General features: G+C 41.7%; 1 protein-coding gene across 20 annotated transcripts in view; it reads right to left on the minus strand.

Annotated features, from left to right (window-relative positions):
- Nucleotides 1-19664, minus strand: part of ESRRG (estrogen related receptor gamma) — a 404109-nt gene that overhangs the window by 270305 nt on the left and 114140 nt on the right. For 2 of the 20 annotated variants that reach the window (XM_064446241.1, XM_064446242.1), the window contains exon 1: nt 17220-17524. The exons of 16 other annotated variants lie outside the window; for them this stretch is intronic. In XM_064446241.1, coding sequence (XP_064302311.1) covers nt 17220-17399 — 180 coding nt within the window. In that variant the 5' untranslated portion in view covers nt 17400-17524. Of the gene's footprint in view, nt 1-17219; nt 17525-19664 lie in introns of those variants that run through there. 2 more of the 20 variants (XM_064446243.1, XM_064446255.1) reach the window with 2 other exon arrangements.

Genomic DNA, 19664 nt, shown 5'->3' on the forward strand with positions numbered 1-19664 from the left:
GCAGGAGAGTGTAACTACCAACCTACGAAAAGAGAGAGACCAAACCAAGATACGTCCTCAAACAGGACTCCTTACAGTTCAGAAGCATCCAAGGAAATCTTTTTCTTGGGTTTATTAATTTTTATTATTAATTTAAATTTGTTTGTTGTTCTGTTTTGTATTTCACCAGGACTGGAAATGGAAGTATCATAAGAAGAGTTAAAAATATCGTAAGCATCTTTTTTAAAAAGAGGAGATGCTGGATATATCTTGGGAACAAGATGCAAGGTTCCATTTACCATTTTCCAGCTGAACAAAGAGTCTGTCGCACAATCAGGTTTTAGCCTTCTCTAGAGTTAGTTGACAATAACATGGGATTTTCTACACTTCTGTCTCTGCTCTGATGCCAATTCCAGAACCTTCCATGAAGGCTACATGATGTAACCAATTACACAATACGTAATTACTTAATGAGGAGGCAGTCCTTCCTGACCCAAAGTGGTTTCCTTCTTAAATACAGGAGTGACTTCTCTATCTTTCTTATCATAATTAGTACAGTTACTAAATTTTATTTTATTTTTTTTTTTAACTCATGTGTGTAAAAGATGCTTCTTGTTACTACAGCTCAAAGAAGGGGAATGAGGAAGGCAGTGGCTTTGTGTGTGGATACATACAACTGCAAAGCTTGATCCTACAAATATCTCATGGTTAATTTCACTCACATGAGCAGCCTGCTTGCATGAATAAAGTTACTCATGTGCAGAAGTGTTTGCAAGACTATGCCCTAAATCCATTAAATTAACGGTGGAAATATACAAAGTATATAACTGATGAACAAATGAATTAGGATTCTGCTCAAAAGTAGGTAAAAAAGGATTATCACTCAGGCAAGCTCTCTCTCCAGTGACTGTTCCCAATTGATAGATTTGTATAAGGCTGAGTTTCCGATTAGTTCTGAGATATGAATGCTTCAAAATGTAGGAATAAAAAAAAAATACTTTCTGAAAATGAAATGCGATACCCAATTCAATTAAAAGAAAATGCTATGATCTGGAATTGAACCAAGACTTTGGGATAATGTTATTTATTCTGTGCCAAGTTTAGTAGATGTTTTCCAAAATGCCAGTTTACTTGGGTTTTATGGAAAAATTGACCTTTTCACCCAGAACAGAGGCTGCTAATTTCATTAACGTTGTTAGATATTTTCTCAGAGTGCATCCATGCCAATTCTAGTATTTCATTCCCCTATTTTCATCTATATTCCATTTGCGTGGAAGTGGCCTGACAAAGCTATAACAGTGGCGTTACGTTTCCTGCTCTTGCAGTACCCATTGCCAATGCATTTCATTATTGGGACTCCCAGAACACCGCAGACTTGGAAAAGTAAGTGCTGCCCATCCAAAGCAGCTCTCTCCCTGATGGTTGGTGGCCGTAAGACCCTGGGGTCAGGTAATCTGCACCGCAAGCATCCCAGAAGAGCCTGAATCAACTCGGCTGATGGAGGGGGGAGCCAAGCCTGTCATTTCATACAGCAGCTTGAGCTCATCATCTGTATTTACATAGTTCCTCAATCAAACTCCTGCGCTCTGTAAACTATGTTTATTACCCTTCATACAGGCCGATACAGTTTTACAGTTTGCTCTCCTTATAGTAGGAGCAGCCAGAGATCTGTGCTCGATAGCTATTTTCTCCCTTAATTCTCTCTTTTAAGAAGGAGGGAGCAGTTATTACTTGCCAAACCAGCACATGTTCACAGAGAGAGTGCGGTCAAGTGGTCAGGAGCAGAGCTGATGTTAATTAGCAATGAAATGAGGAATGAACCAGCATTAGCCCTGAGACTAATCAATGGGAAAATCACTCCAAGCAGGCAGCTTAATGAAGTACTATACAGCTGTTTATTTTTAGTCTGTTTTAGCCTGACAACAAAATCCCGATTAATTAAAAAAAAATCTTTCTAAAACGTATTTCCTTGTAAACCTTGCTGTATCTCCAACTTGTTTGGCTTTCTTACTGTATTTGTCTATACCTTTCCCTGGCAATTAAGTGCCCGGCCAGAAGAATTAAGGCAGGTCAAAAAAGGCACGTGTTTGTCATTAGCCATAACCTGGCACCTTGCAGGCAGCCCTTTCAGGGCCCTTCACAGCACTTAACTCCCTGCCCCTCCACAGCAGCCAGAGGACAGAGCATCTGGGTGCCAACCTGCTCCCACCACCTTTGTGTCAGGGGTGGGCTGGTGGAGGGACAAGCCCCATGGTGAGATGTGGATGAGGCAGCCTCGCTTCCCCCTGCCATCACCGAGCTCCTCCAGGACCCTGGATGAGGACACCGGAGCATGAGTGCCTAAGTACATCTGAAAATCTGGTCTTTGCTCTCGGCATGATGCGATTCCTCACACGCAAAACAGATGCAATAGCACTTTCCAAACATTTGCACTGGATGATTGCGAGTGAATCAGATACTACCTGCCAAGTCAGTCCCCAACCAGGATGTCTGAGGACAATGAGCAATCAGCCACCCTGTCAGCCTCTCTTTTGGGCATCCCCACACTGCACACCACATGGGATGACCTCAGGGGATCCCACCAGCCTCCTCCCACTCTTACTGCACGTCCCGTTCTCAACTGCTTTACGCCACAAGCACTGCCTGACCCTGCCATTTCGCTGTCGCACAAAGCCCTGCTCGGCACCCTTGGCAGAGGGTTGGGAAGGTGAGGAGACCCCTGAGGTGGGTAGCCTCCCTGCCGGGGCAGGACACTTTCCTGTGCCCTGGGGGGTTCCCCCAGCATCTCCCTTTTATCTTGACTCTGCACTGGGCCCTTCCTTCATACAAACCCCAGCATTTTCTAACAAAGGTGGTATAACACAGTTTGAATATGGTGATAGTAAAAGCTGCTGGTAGAAGAGGCTGGAGAAGAAGCTTGGGGGCTAAAACCTTTCCCTCACAACAGTACACCAGAAAACAGCACCATAATATAATCTTGATTTAAGTAGCTGAAAATTACTTCAGTTTAAAATACGGCAACACGGAAAAGCAAAAAAATGGAGTCTTAGGTTTTTTTTCTCTTGAAGACTCCAAATTCACGTTTGGTGCTCTCCTGAACAACAACAGGACATCATATGGCATTTACATGACAGTAAAATTAGTTATGGTTTTCATTTTACATGAAAAGCAGGGGTTTTAACGCCAATGGTAACATGAGTTGGAGACATAGGAGCACAGCAACCCTACTCGTGCAGAGACCCCACCCGCCAGGGTAGAAACAGGCACAGGTAAAAGGTCGATTGAAACCTGCTTCTAGAGGATTTTTTTTTTTTTTTTACTGTGTGTATTAGACAATTCATTGTTTATTTGATCAAAGTCCTCTCATATGCTAACAGAAGTGTGATTTGGGGAGAGGAGTTTCTTAATCTTTCCAAACGTAATCAATAAACCACCTCTGACACTGTGTCAAAGAAAAAAAGGAAAAAACAGTCTCATTCAGGTACATTCTGTGAGCTAAATGTACATGCGTGTCTTTAGGGATTTTTCTTGTCTGTCTGTATGTTGGCAATAAGTATCATTCTGCCATCCTTCAGGCAAGCGCTGCTACCCCGTACCCAGCAAGAACAAAACAAACCACGTGAACTGCTCTTCCCCAGGAAAAGAAGAAATCTTTAAACTGATATTATCAGCCCCTCTGTGAGAGAGACAATTTCTAAGTCAAATTCACCTCCTGAAGATGGAGACATTACAGTAAATGTATTCATTAGATGTCGAGTGACAAGCCTTAATTAAAATGCACTGTGTTTGCAAAACGAGAACCAAAATTGAAGACACTCAAGTACGGTAAATATATCTTTTGCACTGAGCAGAGCAAGACAGACACTAGCTTCCATTTAACACTCCACATAAGAAAACACTAAAAAATACTAAAAATATCTTTCATAACATATATTAGAAAATTTTCAACACAGCATGATACAGGGGTATACATACTGTAATATGAATTCAGACCTGTCTGCATTCTTAAATGTGAATTAAGTTTCTTAAAGACTCCATTGTACATATAAGAAGCAAGTTTTACCAGTATTTCTTCCTTAGTCATTAATTCCGCAACCTGCTGAAATAAATATTGCAAATGCTTTTCACTTCAATAACTCCATTCATGCAAAGATCACAACATTTCACAAACTTCAGCTAAACTGCCTTGTGGGAGAGGCAATGGATGTAAAAGAACTGACCGACTACTAGGAGGTAGAGGTGGAAGATCATACCCATGTAATAGTAAACAGTTGTATTATAAATTTCTCAGGCTTAGCACACACCAACGTAGATGAAAAAGGTATTTTTCAAAATAAAACGCACAGGAAAATTTAAGTCTCGCTACAAAAACATGACCTGATTGAAAAGATCCACTACTCTTGCAGTTAGTTTCAACTTGTTTATGATTACTTGCAAAGGAAGAGAGGGGGATTATCAAAGCCAGCCAAAAAGTACCTGCTTGCAAGACTTGATTCCATCAACTGTAAAGTTTGGTTTTCAGAGCCTTTTTTTTTTTGGGGGTGTGTGTGGGGGTGAAACCACTGTGAAACAATTATTTGTTAAAAAGTGCAGACCTGAAAAGCAACACCACCAGCCAGGTAATCCCCTTTATAGGCCGATTTGATAGCTCAGGGAAAGCTAAACAAAGGCGCAATGCTCTGCAACCACAACAGCTGGGTTGGAAATTGCTGCAGATTGTTAGGAGGAGCTGCAAACTAGAGATAGGCAATGAAAAGGTTAGAAATGATAGTTCAAAAAAAAAAAAAAAGAAAAAAAAAAGAGAGACAAATTACTCCAAAGACCATATTCTTTAAATCGTTGAAGCAAAACATGTTTATTTGATTTGTTTGTATGCCTATTACAAAAATGCTACTTTGGGATTCTAGGAACCCAGTCTGTCAATTTTTCAGCTTCTGCACTTTCATGGTTGCTTAGAGCTTTTTAATGCAAATACACTTCCAGTAAGAGATTTCATGCCCCTAAATTACACCCAGTTAAGGGCGAATGAAAATGTAAGGTAAATAACTATAATCAGCCATATTATCTTTCTCTTGGCACCTCTCACTTTACAGGCATATTTAAAGGCATCTCTGGGGTCCTATCCTTTTTAACAAGCGGCAGCGTATTTCCTGGAATATTACTTACGATGCTATGCTGTGAACATTACACAGGTTAAAATGTTACCTAGAGACCTAGAAAGAATTGCATCTGTTGCAGAGCCACGCTTGTTGCCATGTTTAGAAACATCTGAAAAGATGAAAGAAAATTCTCAACTATGGTATGAAGAAGAGACTAACACCACTTAAGTCAAGTTTTCACGTCCGGTGCTGTTGATCAACACTGTTGGGGTGTAGCAATCCAAGGCAAGAAAGATGAGACTACAGACTTCTGGTATTCACTGAGGATGCTCTGGAAAGCACTCAGGATACCAGTAAGAAAAAAAAATGTACAGGAACTTAGAAATATTTTACTCCCACTGTTATTTTTAAGCTAACAAAACCATGCTTGAGAAAGAAAGGTGATCTGAGCACAGCTATTAGCAGCCTCACAGTCCCTTGCTGCCTCCATGAAAAAGTGTAAAGTGATAAGCAATAATCAAAGAATAACTAATTACTCACTTGGCAAAGAAAATACAGAAGAATGGGAATCTTCAGAAGGAAATATATCCCCAAAGTCCTTCAAAACACATTTGGATTATTCTGAAAAAGCTTGAGCTTGCAGTTGGGCAGTTTTTTTGCATTGTTTTACCGGAAGATTACTTCAGGCTTTTACAAATAAATACTTTCCTGCTTCAACTAAAAGTGACCTAGCACTGACCGAGTCAAACCAGAGGAACTTTGCAAGATAATAAATTCCTTCAGACTCAGATCAGTTTAGCTTGCCTCTCACATACATCCAGATTGCTGCCGTACCTCTATTTACCAGCTTTTTATTATCCAAGTTATTTTTACATCATTAGTTTGAAGATCTACTTATGCTGAAGTTCTGTTTTCTCCTAGGAAGCGATTTCTCCACAAATCAAATTTCACCTGGTCATTTATCTTTTGTAAAGCAGCCCACAAAGTTCTTGACCAATTTACCCCTCTGTGCAGCACCAGCACAAGGTCTCACTTTACAATTGAAGGGATCCTTTCTTACCTAAGTCGTGCAAGACCCTGTGTAGGGATTAATTTCTTCCCACGTGGTTAAAGAAAGCATGGAAAAAGTAGCAGTCTGGGAAACAATGCACAGACCCTTGTTTGTGCTACCGGCATGTGAGGTAACCTTTGGAAAGTCACAATTTATCTGAGCCTCAGTACTCCATCCATAAATGGTTATGGTAACAGCTTCACAGGGTGAAGTCCACTTTTCGTAATGCTCAGATGAAAACTGCTGAAAAGGAACAAACCAGGATAAATAAAGGACTGCCACGGGTAGGGGGCATCCGGCTGCTAAATACATCAGTGCCTCAAACAGGTCTTTCAATATTGTCATGGTGTTTTTACTATCACAGTGAAGCAATATGATAGACTCCCTGATTTTTCATCAGCGCAGGAGTACCAGAAACACCTGTTGAGTTCCTGTGAAACATGAATCTGCACTTCTGGCCAAGCTGAAAGACAGAAACATTTCATTTCTGCATTCTGTTACAGGTTCAGGATGAAAGCCATTAATTTATTAATTATAAATAATAGCTACGTTTTCAGCGGAGTAGAAATTTGGAACAAAATATTGAAACCCAATACGTTTCTCCAAAGATCAGTATGTTTTTTGGGGCAGTCAGACACATTCAGACGTACTTTTCCTACTCTCTACCAATACCTGCCAGCTGCCAACCACCTTCTCTCATCTGTGCAACACTGCTGATGCCACTGCCAGAGAGCCATCTCTTCCCGATGCCGGGGATGAACGTACAGCAAGCTCCTGACACAGCAGTGCTTCAAAAAACCATCATGATGTCAGTTCATGGGAAAGAAGATACAGGTGACAGCTCTCCCAAGAGTCACCCAGAGTAGCACACCTTAAACTTCATTAAACCCACTAAGTAAATGCAAGAACACCCCCAAACAATCCCTTCCTCTTCACTGTGTTTTATCTACAATCATATTAAATGCAGCTGGAAATGTGACTTTCAAATATCCAAGTTTGTTACGCGCTCACCTAACCCTCATCAAGACACCTGACAGAAGGAAGCTGTACACAAGACTTTGATTTTTCTTTTTGAATTAGAAGACATTAAGCACCCAAACTCTCTCATAAGAGATCTGAGGCCTAAGCTACATAACATCCGTGCAAGTAATGTTTTTTCCCACTTAATCCAGACCTTAATGATCAAGAGATATCAGAAAAGTGTCAAAGGAGATAAACCAAGTTATCCCTAATAATGCATCTACGTCTCCTCATCAGCAGCAGCTGATCTGGGAGCTTCGTTCCTGCATCAGGGATATACAAAGACCTCAAAACTTAAATGTCAATACAATATGCTTGTTGATTCACTAGGAAAACTAAGTCACCCTGTATGAGTTTCTGTTACAGTTAGCGATGCCTTGAGGCTCCCAGGATAAACTCTGTAAATGAAGGCACTGCGGCACAAAACACAATTCTTTTTCCTTTGTTCCAAGGCACATTTCCTTTGCTTTCTGAAGGGTGTAACAGCCTATATTTCATGGGAATAGGGATCAAGAAATGATGGGGGGGTATCGCCACATTGTGCCCAGTACCATCATAATGAGGAACCATTACCATCTCTCACATGTCACTGCTTCTCTCATCCCCTCCCACAAAGGAAACAACTCCAGCAGCATTTTGCTTGCATTGTAAACAGAGACCCTGTGGCTGTGGTAGGGAAGGCAAGAATGAAGCCAAACATGCACTCAGTGCACGAGACCAGACATGTGACTGGAAAGCTGTGGGGAAGTCCACGTAACCTTTTCAGACCATCCCACAAGAAAATCCTGCCTGGAGCACAGACTAACTCTGTGCTGGCTGCAGAGCAGTGGATTTTGACAGGTTTCAATTGATAGAGTCCAAATAAAACTGAAATGACTGAGATGAACAAACTATCACTTAAACTCACTGCATAGCTGTCCATGACTCCATTAGAAGATTTTTTTTGGGGGGGGTGGGAAAGTTAACACCATTATTGCAGAGCACTCCATTGTGCTAGAGGCACAAAGCCACTCGTCACAGTTTTTGTCACAGGGCTTTAATAAAAATACCCAAGCAAGGCCCAATCACAAAGAAACTGAAAAATAAACACCCTGGATTTCAAATGGGATTTAAAACTGCCTGGAAGCCAGGGCTAGGATGCTCATGGAGACTTGCGTTGCTGAGGCCACATACTCCTATATGTGGTACAAAACAGATTAGCCTAAGTACTACTGGCTTCAGGTCCAGGGACATCAAGTGGCTATGGGCTGCAAGACAAAGGCATAAATATCTAGGAAGAGGCCATCTTTTGCCAGAAGGGAATATTATCTTCTAATCACCTAGAGATAATGGAGATGATGTTTTGTGGACATCACAATGTGAGAGATTTCAAGCAGGCTCCTGAATTGCAGGTTAGAGGGAATGACTACAGTCACATATTTTTAGATAAACAGTGGCTACCAACTCTCAGCACACATTCCTCCTCTTCATAATCATGAACTCTATTTTAGAGGATTTCAAGCCATCAGCTGTTCCTCAAACATCCCTTGATCAGGCAAAGGCAATCAGCCACCTCACTGACTGGCAATACAGTCCTCGACAGGAAAGGACACAGAAATCATCTGCATATTGCAGCAATTTGGCACTTGCATCAACGCTGTGTTTTCAGTTTATTTAATGTCTATGAGCAACTCGAGAAAAAACATCAACTTTTAGGGCCATCCAAGTGAGAGGCCTGGGAACAGAGGTGCTGCTTCACTGCTTGGCAGGTGTATCCTTTCTGAAAAAAAGCACACAAGCCATTCTAGAGCACATAAACCCTGCCTTTTCCTGTTGTCCTTAAAGAAACATAGCAGGGAGTGGGAATTTTACTCCATCACAGCTAGAAGTTTTCCCACTGAATCCAGGAGGGCATAGACAATCTAAAAAAAAAAAAGAGCTGTCTCTTAAAATAAAAGACAGGTAATTCCTAAGGTTTCAGAGAAGGCTTTAAGCCTGTATTCATTAACAGCATTTCAACAAACCGAAAGCATAAACATCATCACCCCATCACTAAGTACAATCTCTGCCCTTCCACTTCTAAACAGCTCAATAAATGGCTCTCTAGTGTCGGGTCAGAAGGAAAAACACCGCACGCCTATAAGAGACTTAAGCATACAGCCTTTTGCCCCAACTCTGCAAGCAGTTTGGCAACCTGGTAAAAGTGGGATTTCAGCTGTCCCTACAGAAGCTTTGCTTATTTTCAGTTTATTTCAGTCTTGCTCATCCCCCAGTCTCATTCAGTTTGGCCCTTAAAAACAGCCTGTTTTTCTTTTTTTCTTGTTGCTTTCTTCTCTTTTCCCATTAGTCTTCAATTCCAGGTCACCAGTACAGTCAATGGGGAAATTTGGCTGATCGATGATGGAAAATATGTTAACAACCAATTTTTATTTTTTTTTTTAGTTTTAAGATTAATTGAGAAATAATGAGTTATAAAATCATAAAAGCTGTTGCTTTTGTCAAAACAGTGTCTTAAATAAGATGTTTAACAACAACTTTGAAGGAACAACTGTTCCTTTAACGAATAAGTGGGCAGCAAAGGTGAAAGCCTGACATGGCCAGAAATAAAGCCAGCGTGCATCCTCCCCAGCTCCCTTTTGCGGCAGATAGGCCTCAGCTCCTCACTAATCGTCATTTCTCGTTCAATAAATTTTGCATCTTTAAATTGCAAAGCACACACTGGAAGCTGGGGAAGAGCCTGTGCACACACTAGCAAGGCCCCAGCTCTTCTCAGGGCTCAGGCACTGAAGCTGATAAGAGCAAGCTGTGGGCTGGGTGTGCTCTCGAGTATCAGCGTGCTAACTAGCATCCAAGCCTTGACTTGGCTGGTTGGGGGTTTTTTGTTTTGGGGCTGTTTTTTTGGTGTTTGGGGTTTTTTTTCTGTTGTGGTTTTTTTGTTGTTGTTTTTTTTTTTAAATTCCCACCTCAAATAATGCCACTACACAGCTTGATAAAGAAAGGAGGCGCTGTCGGTTTTATGCTTCTTCACAGTGTACTTTGCAGACAAGAACTGTGGAAGTCTCCACTACATTGCTTTTCATTCTGCTGTCTTAAAAATGCACCTTTAATTAGATTTTTCTGTCCATGTTTGAGGGGTTTCCTCTGTACTTGCTTAGAAACACCCGGACCCTCAGGGGAAAGACTTCGTGATGGCATCAGGGCTGACATTCTTCTCTTCCCCCGACTCTGCACCCAGCTACCACTAGATGGATACTGCTCTACCAGAAATAGGACTTTTCACGAGAGGTCTTACACTGAAGTCCCTCCGGTCTTTGTCTGGTGGCCACCTAGATGACAGTAAAACATTTCACAGCATTTATTTTTTTTAAAGACATATCCCAGCTTTCCTGGCGACATTTAATTCCCTTCACAGAACAGGTTTTAAGGACATGAGAGCGCTACCATGGAGCATGTAAGAAGGTGCTCCTTTTGCCAACACAATCCCTGCACAACCAGGCTCTAACTCATTGCTTTTCAACAGGTTTTGAAGTCCTCTGGGTAAGGAAAATGCTACATACCACAAATGGATATGTGAGAAAAGTAAGCATATAAAAGATAATACAGCAGTGCTGTCTTGGACACAAACCTCTTGCTAGCATTTGACTCCTGGCAGTTATGTGGTATTGGCATATTTCATCTTTGTTTTAAAATAAAACTACACCTGTAAGAAAGGAAATTCAGAGGGCAACTGTCGTATTAGGTAGGTCACAAATCTAATACACAGGTTCAAATTTTCTAACTAGGAAACATTTTTAAGAAGGTAGTTCAAGAAATACATGCCTTCAGAAGATTATGCTTTACTTACATTTATGTAGACTCAACCTGAAGCCACAAGTGCTGATGTTATTTGTAGGAACCGATTGCAAGTTCACATTACATTTGCTTTGAAAGTATAACTAATGTCTCTGACGAAGGGCCTCCATCCCCCCCATAACAGCTATAAAAATACTAAGAAACAAAGATGGGAGAAACGCATTTCTGAAACCCCTGGACTCATATTTACCGTTCATTGATGCACTTGCAACACTTTGACAATTTGCATGTTTAAACTTCCCTATTTTTGCTTAGCAGTCAAATGCTAAAGAGGAGATCTCCAAGTTGGAGAAACAGATAAAACCAGAAGACTTGCCCTTTAAACCTTTCCTGAATAAATTCTTTTCTACCAAGGTGGAAGGAGGCAGGCAGCTTTAAAATTTGAAATATTTTGCTTATCCAAAAATAGTTATAAGTAGGTACTTAACAAGCATTGTTCACAGGTACTTTTGTGAGGCCATCGGGCAAAACTAGCGTGGCCCTGAGCTCACACGGAACAATTGATAGGAGATGGGCACCACTGCAGCCTTCATGCCACCAGACCAGCTAGCCTGCCAGCGCCAGAGTCGCACTGCTGGGAGCGCGCTTCGGCAGCAACGCCAGCTTGTGACTTCTAAGTGAAGTTTTTCTAATAAGCCTAAGTGATCTTGGGTCCCAACTGCAAGAACAGTTGTGATCCCCATCAGACACTTCTCCACCCCAAAGCCAAAAAAACTGTGATATTAAAAAATAAGCAACTCCCCACACCTGCTAATGGTTATCAGGGCTTAGATTTTTTTTCATACGATTGGGTTACAGATACAAGACAACTACATGACTAGTATACACTTAGAGATCCTGAGACTGCATCAGCAGATCAGCTAATTGTGTTAATTAGCTATTTGCATGCACAATTACCTGATTTGTACAAGCAGTCAAGGTGATCGTACATGTAAATTAGGCATGGATTTGCACAATTTACTCATCTGAAAAATCTGCTATTCTGCTTATTTTTAAGTACCAGAGATCAACAGCTATAGAAAAGTGTGTTGAGTTACTGTCTTCACAGTTCACACATTTACCAAGTTTTACACTCCTTTTGCATCACTTCCGTACACCACTGTGGGCCAGCACACCTGCGTGCATGGTCACACAACCATGCATAAAGAAATGTGCATATCACTAGCGAATAAAGTCATACACCTGCATCCCCAATACAGACAGAAATTTACTACTTGTCTCCTAAAGGTCTTATTTTAATCTCCTGTTTTCTCTTCAGTGCCGGGAACTGCTGAGCTTAACAAAGTAAACTTGGTTTTACTTATCACAACAAGCTCAGGAAGCTCTGCAAGGAGCAGAAACCCAAACAACCCTGATGCAAATACTCAACCTGAAGCCTGCTTAATGTTTAAAACCCCACTGCTGCCACGCTGACTAGCTGGCTAGGGGGTTTCAAACACAAATGGGTCATCTACATTTAATGTGGAGTTATAACACACCCTGCCAAACAAATGGATGTTTATGCCATCACGGGGCTGTTCAGGGACTCCAGGCTGGAGCACATAGCTATTATGAAAAGCAAATTCTCTGAAAACGGCACACCTCACTCCTCCTGTCCCAAGGCAACATCTTTAGCTGAAGAGGGATTTGGGATAGTACATGATGGACAGCAAAAGCTCAACAATGGAGTACTGCAATTCAATCTCAAATCCAAGTATGGCTCTGCCTGCTTGAAGTGTCAAGGTAATAAAAAATTTTCAGTTCATCAGAGACAAAAAAACCCCACTAGTTCAGCAAAGGAGAAACAAAACCCATAAGCTGATGAGGGCCAATGCCTACACATTCACATCATTAAAAAAAAGCCTGATAGTCAAGCGGAAGGTTAAAAACAGGACTCCAGTCTCAGGTGCCATGCACCTCTGTCTCAATAGCTGTGGTCATTTACAGAACTTCCTCAGGGAGAAACAACACTTGTGTTAGAGATGACAGAGCAATCCAAATGACTAGACTTTACAAAAGGAGAGGTTCACACTCTACTTATTTGCCTCAGCACATATTACTGGAATGATTGTTGTTTTGCTGTCTACAGCTTCTTCCCTTCTTAACTGGAAGGTGCTCCCCTGGCCTCAGGCAAACCGTCTGCTTTAGATGCATACAACACAGCTCCTTCCATCTCATCTTCCTTCTTCTCCTCACTAGCAGTCACTAAAACAAAAGACTTTTCCAGCCAATGGTCCTAACCCTGAGGCAGAGCTGTTATGGCTTCATATACAAAAAGATCCACGTAGCAACACAACTGTAAAATTTAAAAGACAAAATTACTCAGTTTTTTCATCAGTGCACTGGGTGGTGCGAGTGTGTGTAATCCAGTAGGGACCTCTGGGAGAACATCAGGGCCTCACTGAACAATTTCTGATGCAGCTGATTATGATTAACAGCAGTTAACGGGACAGGACAAACGCTGCAGTATTGCACCTGAATGCCCTGACTGATCCACCTCCACTGGAAAGGAGTCTGACTCATTCTCCCATGGCTGAATCTTTGTGCAGTCCACTGGCTTTAAGGATGGTACTACTAAAGACTGAGATAGAACCACCTTCTTCTGTATCTTTCCAATAAAGGAGCACATTTTTTTCTTTTGTTACGTTAAACAAAGGTTAAACAAAGGAGACATGCTGAGTGTTCACTTACTGAAAAATTCTGAGTACTATATGTTCAAAAATAGGAGTCAAGTTGCGATTCCACATCCAAATATAAGTCAACCCCTTTGATACCTGGGGAATACAGAAGAGCCAGCCCCAGCTCAACTCAGCGCTCCTCCCTGGCACCCCTTCCCAAGTGCATGTGTTCAAATGTGTTTATCTGCGAAGGCTCAGGTCAGTCCTGTGCTGTAGGGGCATCTCCCGCAGCTGGAACATCCAAAGCAGGTAGCACTCCATGTTGTAAACTGCTCATGCAGCAGGACTGAGAAAAAGGCATCTCCTGGTCACCGGCTGTTACCGACTACAGGAAAATGAAAATACAGCATCTCCGCACCTGTTCACCTGATGGTGAAGGAAGGAAAAGCCATTACCGAGTGACAGGAGACGAAAAACCAAAATCCACTTCAGCAACTCATCCCAGCACTGGTGATTAATCTCACACTCCCACAGCCTGATGCACATTAACCAGATAATTAATAATTTCTTTAGGGACTCCAGCTCGGCAACTGTTTTATCAACCTGCACACAGCATTAGGAGAGAGATGCTGCATTTGTGATCAAACTGCTGGAACTACGGAAATGTTCTGCAGGAACGGTAAAAGCTTCAGAGCAATCTGTGAGCCCGGTTTTACAAGTAACTATAACATATGTGCAGAAATCAAGGCTGCTCCTTTGTCAGTGCAATCACCAGACTCAAAATCTGAGCAAGATCAGCATAATAAGGATAATTAACAGCGATGCCCAACTCCCATCCAGCCCCCATCTTTCCCCAACAGAAGTGCTTTTCAGTATTATTTTTTTAAAATACATTTTGCCTGATGCAGTAACATAATATGTCAGATCATGCACTTTCATTATACTTGGTATGGATAAACCATCAGATCCATTTACCTTAACACCAAAAAGGTTAAACAGTAAAAAAAATTATATATATACACACACATACACACACTTAAGTGTCACGAGATGTCCAAATTCTGTAAGGCAAAGGCTTCCAACCTTAATGATTCTATTCTAATTGAAAAAGACCCCTAGGATTATCAAGTCCAACCATCAATTCAACAAGTAAATCCGTGAGGGCCATGGCAACACTTCACATAGCTCTTTTTGCCATTCTCTGTTCACTCACACTCCACGTTCAAGGACAGAAGTCATACAGGATCAGAAGCCAAATACCAAAGTACTGGCACCACATTACCTCCCCAGCACTTAACAATGCACTGTTGAGAAAAATCATGGTAAGAATTCTTTCAGATATTAAACTTTCCAGTGTGTTAGATATATGTCAGTATTAGGTGATTAAGAATGACTGATAATTAATAAATAACATCCATGGAGAGTGAGTAGGTATTACTTCTTTCAGCCTCTGAAAAGAAGAACTAGATTCACAGTTCTTCCTAAATATTTTTATCTTTCCAAATGAACAATCCTGTGTAACTGCTGCTTGCAAGGACACACTGTGTTTTGTCAATAACCTTCAAAACAATAAGTTATTTGGGCTGCTTTCCTACAAATAGTTTATTATTATGATCACTGCACAAGTAAGGAAACAGAGGCACATCATGCGTAAGTGCCTTGATGAAGACTCTCCAACAGAAACAGAGTGGATTCCTACACAAGGTCTGAACCGGTCCTTTCATCACACAACTATTCTTCCACCTGAGAGAAAGCTGCAGCTTTTGGCTACGGCTCAGCAGAGTATCTGCCTTCTAAAAGATATTCTGCTCTTAGGACTCCAGTCCTGGAAATGCGCCCATGCATAGCTCCAGTGATAGCCATGCACATCTGCCCACAAAAGTGCAACTGCAGGACTGGGCACGTATCTGTACGTGCCTACTGCAAAATGATATATTTTCTCTGAAGTCTGTTTTAAGACCAGGGTAGTAATAAAGAATCCATTTTCTTTTAGTACACAACGTGGCTTGATTCGTATTTTCCTTTCATAAAATGTTAACTGAAAGACGTAATATCACAATTTTTTAATCATCTACTTCAGTATTTATATGAATCTGCTCACCATATTATTTGATCCCCTTCATTTTCATAGTGTCAGTTACCATTATTCCATTAAATTAAATCCTTTTACAAGCATCTTTCTATAAACATGCACTAGAGATAACATAGCCACATGGTGAGGATTCACAGACTAGAGTAAGCAGATTACACCTGTCTTGATTTTCGGTGTAGCTGTCGGCAGAGTATATTCTCCCATCAAACTGCACGCAGATCTCCTCATTAAAGCTACAGGGGAGAATAATTACAGAACAGTACATTGCAGTTTACCAATTGGTCTTGCATACATAATGGCCTATGAAAGTAAAATTGCATCCTCCAACAGCTGGGAAAAATCTTTAAATTGTTGTTATTATTATTATTATAAAATAGCCAACATTTTAAACTATCCAATAACTTGCCTTCTGTATGCAAAGCAGACAGATATAGGTGATTGGGTCCAAAAAGGTCTTACACTTCCAGTCCATAAATATAATTATTTTTCCCTTTGCAAACACCCCATTCCCTAACCTTCTGTTCTACAGTAAAATCCCCTCCTCATGAGAAATTATGCTGATTGCAGAGAAAACCTTGAAAGCAAATGGGTGGTTTTCTGGATCTCCTAAGCCCTGCCACCAAGGGTTAAGCATCACATTCCCCCACATCCTCACTCCTCAATGGAGAAATGGTGAGTCTGTCAGGTGCCCACCGTCCTCATCCCACCAGCCAGGGGAGGGCAGGGGTCGCATTTCACAATGACAGCCCGTTACCTCCAGCCACACCTGAGTCTTTCTTCCAGCCCTCAGCACCACCAGCAGGCCTCCTTGCTTGGCAGCTGGCTGTTGCCTACCCCATCCAGATGAACGGTGCTGGGGAGATGGCAAACATCTCCAGATGGTGCAGAAGGAAGCAATCCCCTGATGTTTCTGTCCCTGGCCTTTTACACTCCAGGGCTGAAGCATCCAGAATTTATTGAACTGATAGTCCTGTGGAGCATCAGGGAGGCTGAGTTTTCACCCATGTTGACAGTTAAGACATCTGACCTGCATTTTTGTGTTAACAGACAAAAGGTAAATCCATTTCGATTTGGATGCCATTTGCATTAAAAGATCCCAATAGTAGGGCCCTCAGCTCCGCTCAGCAACGCAACCCATTGCTTTTCAGGCACCACTAATTCAGCGCCAGCTCTCCTCACACAACAGATGACATAAGGGGGAAAAGCACAGACACAGGAAAAGCCAAATTCTTCAGATGAAACAAAGTCAAGTTAGCTTTGCTAACTTTTCTTGCTAGTCAAGAAGCAAAACATCCTAAGCACATATGTGGGCCCCAGCAGGACATCCTGACATGCTCTCCTACTCTGCTAAACCAGGAGCTAAGAGCTGAGGGACTTCAGCAACAAAGCATGCTGCTGGACCGGTCCCACATATTCTGGTTCTCCCAAAAAATTTTCACACGATGAAAGATTGTAGGAGACCCTTCTGTACAAGCAGCCCAACAACCACCTTTTCCCAGCTCTGAAGGAGAGCACACACAAGCCACCTTAGCATGTAGAGGGACACTTACCGTGTAAAAACATCTAATTGCTAGCAGCGTTAAAATCACTGAAGAACAAAATTGCTCTATGAAACAGCTTTCAGAACCAGCAATGCAAATGACTTGCTGCTGCACTTTAACCAGCTGCACCTCCCAGACGAACTGGCACACTTCAGGCTTTCTTCCAGTCTCTATCAGCTCATTACTCATAACAGGGCTACACTGGTGGCAGAAGCTAAGCAGAGAAGCAAACGGAGCAGAGCCCACTCGGGCGGGCAGCCTGCAACCAGGCTGGTCACTCCTACAGACCGGGAAACCTTTGGGCTTCTCTTAGGCAACTCCCCAGCTGCAGGGCAAGGCAGCATCACATACTCACAGGTTAATTGGCTGCAGGCTAGAAGAGATCACCCAGTCCAACCTCCTGCGCAAACACTGGCCATTAACTTTCACCCATTTAAATGCTGCTTTGCACTCAGTAACTCAAGCACTTCTATTAATTAGCAAGTTTGGGTAGAGGATTCCTAGACACCTCAATCACTGCTTACCTTCCTCAGAAAAACAGACGAAAAAAGAAAATCAGTGTAAGCTTCCTTTGTCTCTGCTGCAAGCCTCGCAAATTTTGCAAACTAGTTCCTCCAGCTGCAAGGTCCTGACAGAGGCAGAAACCACCAGCAAGAGTGTCCTCCACCAGGAGCTCCACAGCAAGGCCCAGTGGTGACAATACGTGGACTCAAGGTTATTTTGTTCTGACCTTTACTCTGTGAAAAGGAGCCCAGCAAGACCTCCTGGGGCTTAGTTCCTACTTCAACTCTCCCTCACAGCACAGTCTCACAGGAGAGAAGTCAAAGACAGTTTTGCCATTCATTGCCACAGTAGCAGAATTTAGCCCTTTGGGAGAAGTTTCCTCAACTTCACTAGTTCTCAACCAAAACATCAATCAGCTAAAGCTCATATTAAAAATATAAACTCATCACAGAAACAGTGCTTTTTAAAGATTAAGTGTGTTAGAGGTCTGTTTAAAAAAAAAGCTTTTCCTGACACTACTGACCATGTGTATTCAAATCATCCATTTAAAGGTGCTCTGTAACAAAACAATCCTTAATTAATTATCAGAATATATTTCCCTTGACTTTTCAGAAGAATTGTGTGTCTAGTATGTCTTTACAAAATACTGTAATTCCACTTTCCTGTTCCTACTACAAAAAAAAGAGTCAGCCTCGCAAATGGAGAGAAAACAGGTATAAGACTACTACTGACTAAGCCGTAATATACAGGATTAGGTGGAAATTGCCACATTAGGAATCTGGTTTTCCTGGATGGAGAGGGAAAGGTGAATCTTACCCGCTGCAGACAAAGGCACCGAAGAGAAAGGAAAAGAAAAAATCGTACCAATTGAATGGAGAAACCTGTCACAGATATTTCAGTACATCAGGACTCTGACTATGTATCAGAGAGGAGAAGCCCTGATCAAGTCACATGCCCTTTACTACAGAAGATAAGATCAAAAGCTTTCAAAGGAAACCGATGGTGACAGTTCCTTCATTTGTATGCAATGTGACATACCAGATCCAAACTGTTGGCTACTTTTTGAACTATTTGTCAAGGGAAAGAAATGATTATTTTCTTTTGTGTCTTACTTTTAAGAACTCTTAGTCATTTGGGGGTTATTTCCCCCCTGCTCTATGTCCCACCGCCCTCTTTTTTTATTTTTCAGCCAGGATTCAAACGTTCACCTTTGATGTAATATTTTTGCTGCACATCAGAATAGCTATGCCAAGCTTCAGAAAGGCAATTGAATACAGACAATTAAAAGGATGACATCACTTCAAACATGAACTTTTAATAAAATTATTCTCAAAAAACCTCCCTTGAGTGTGGGTTTTTCCCCCCCCCACAACATCTTCTTTTTTCCTCTCCCCATGTGTTTGCAATAATTCATATTATTACCAGGCTAGTTGACTCTGAGCCATCAACTACACACAAGTTTCTCCCTGTTTCTCACTGCTTCTGTCAAGAAAAGAGTTAAAGGTAACGCAGAAAGTGATTATGTAAGATCACAAGTTGCTTGCTTAGCCAACAGGCTGTATAACAGTTATATTCACCTGGCAAATAAAGTAAATGAGGGACTTCTGACTAGCTCAGCTTCTCCATGGCCAAGACCTGACGGGTTTCAGCCCAGTGTTGCCTGTTGGTGTGCTAAATCTGCAGCCACTCTTGTTATATTTGTTAGCAAGCTTCCTCCAAAACATGCCCTTCTTTCCAAAAAGTACCAAAAGCCTTGTCAAAGTTCATCAGTGCTAAAGAAAGGCACTCAGTATTCAGGAGCCAGTCATATGTTTAAAGGTAATAATATTCTCCCAGAAGTGTTGTGAAACATTCAGAAACCGCAGTAGCTGCAACCATGCAAGTATCTGAGACCGAGACAGCCAAGTACGAAAAAATATGCTGCAGCCTCTTGGGTGAAGGAGAAGGTAC

The sequence above is a fragment of the Phalacrocorax carbo genome, chromosome 3 (assembly GCF_963921805.1).
Source record: "Phalacrocorax carbo chromosome 3, bPhaCar2.1, whole genome shotgun sequence".
NCBI lineage: Eukaryota > Metazoa > Chordata > Aves > Suliformes > Phalacrocoracidae > Phalacrocorax > Phalacrocorax carbo.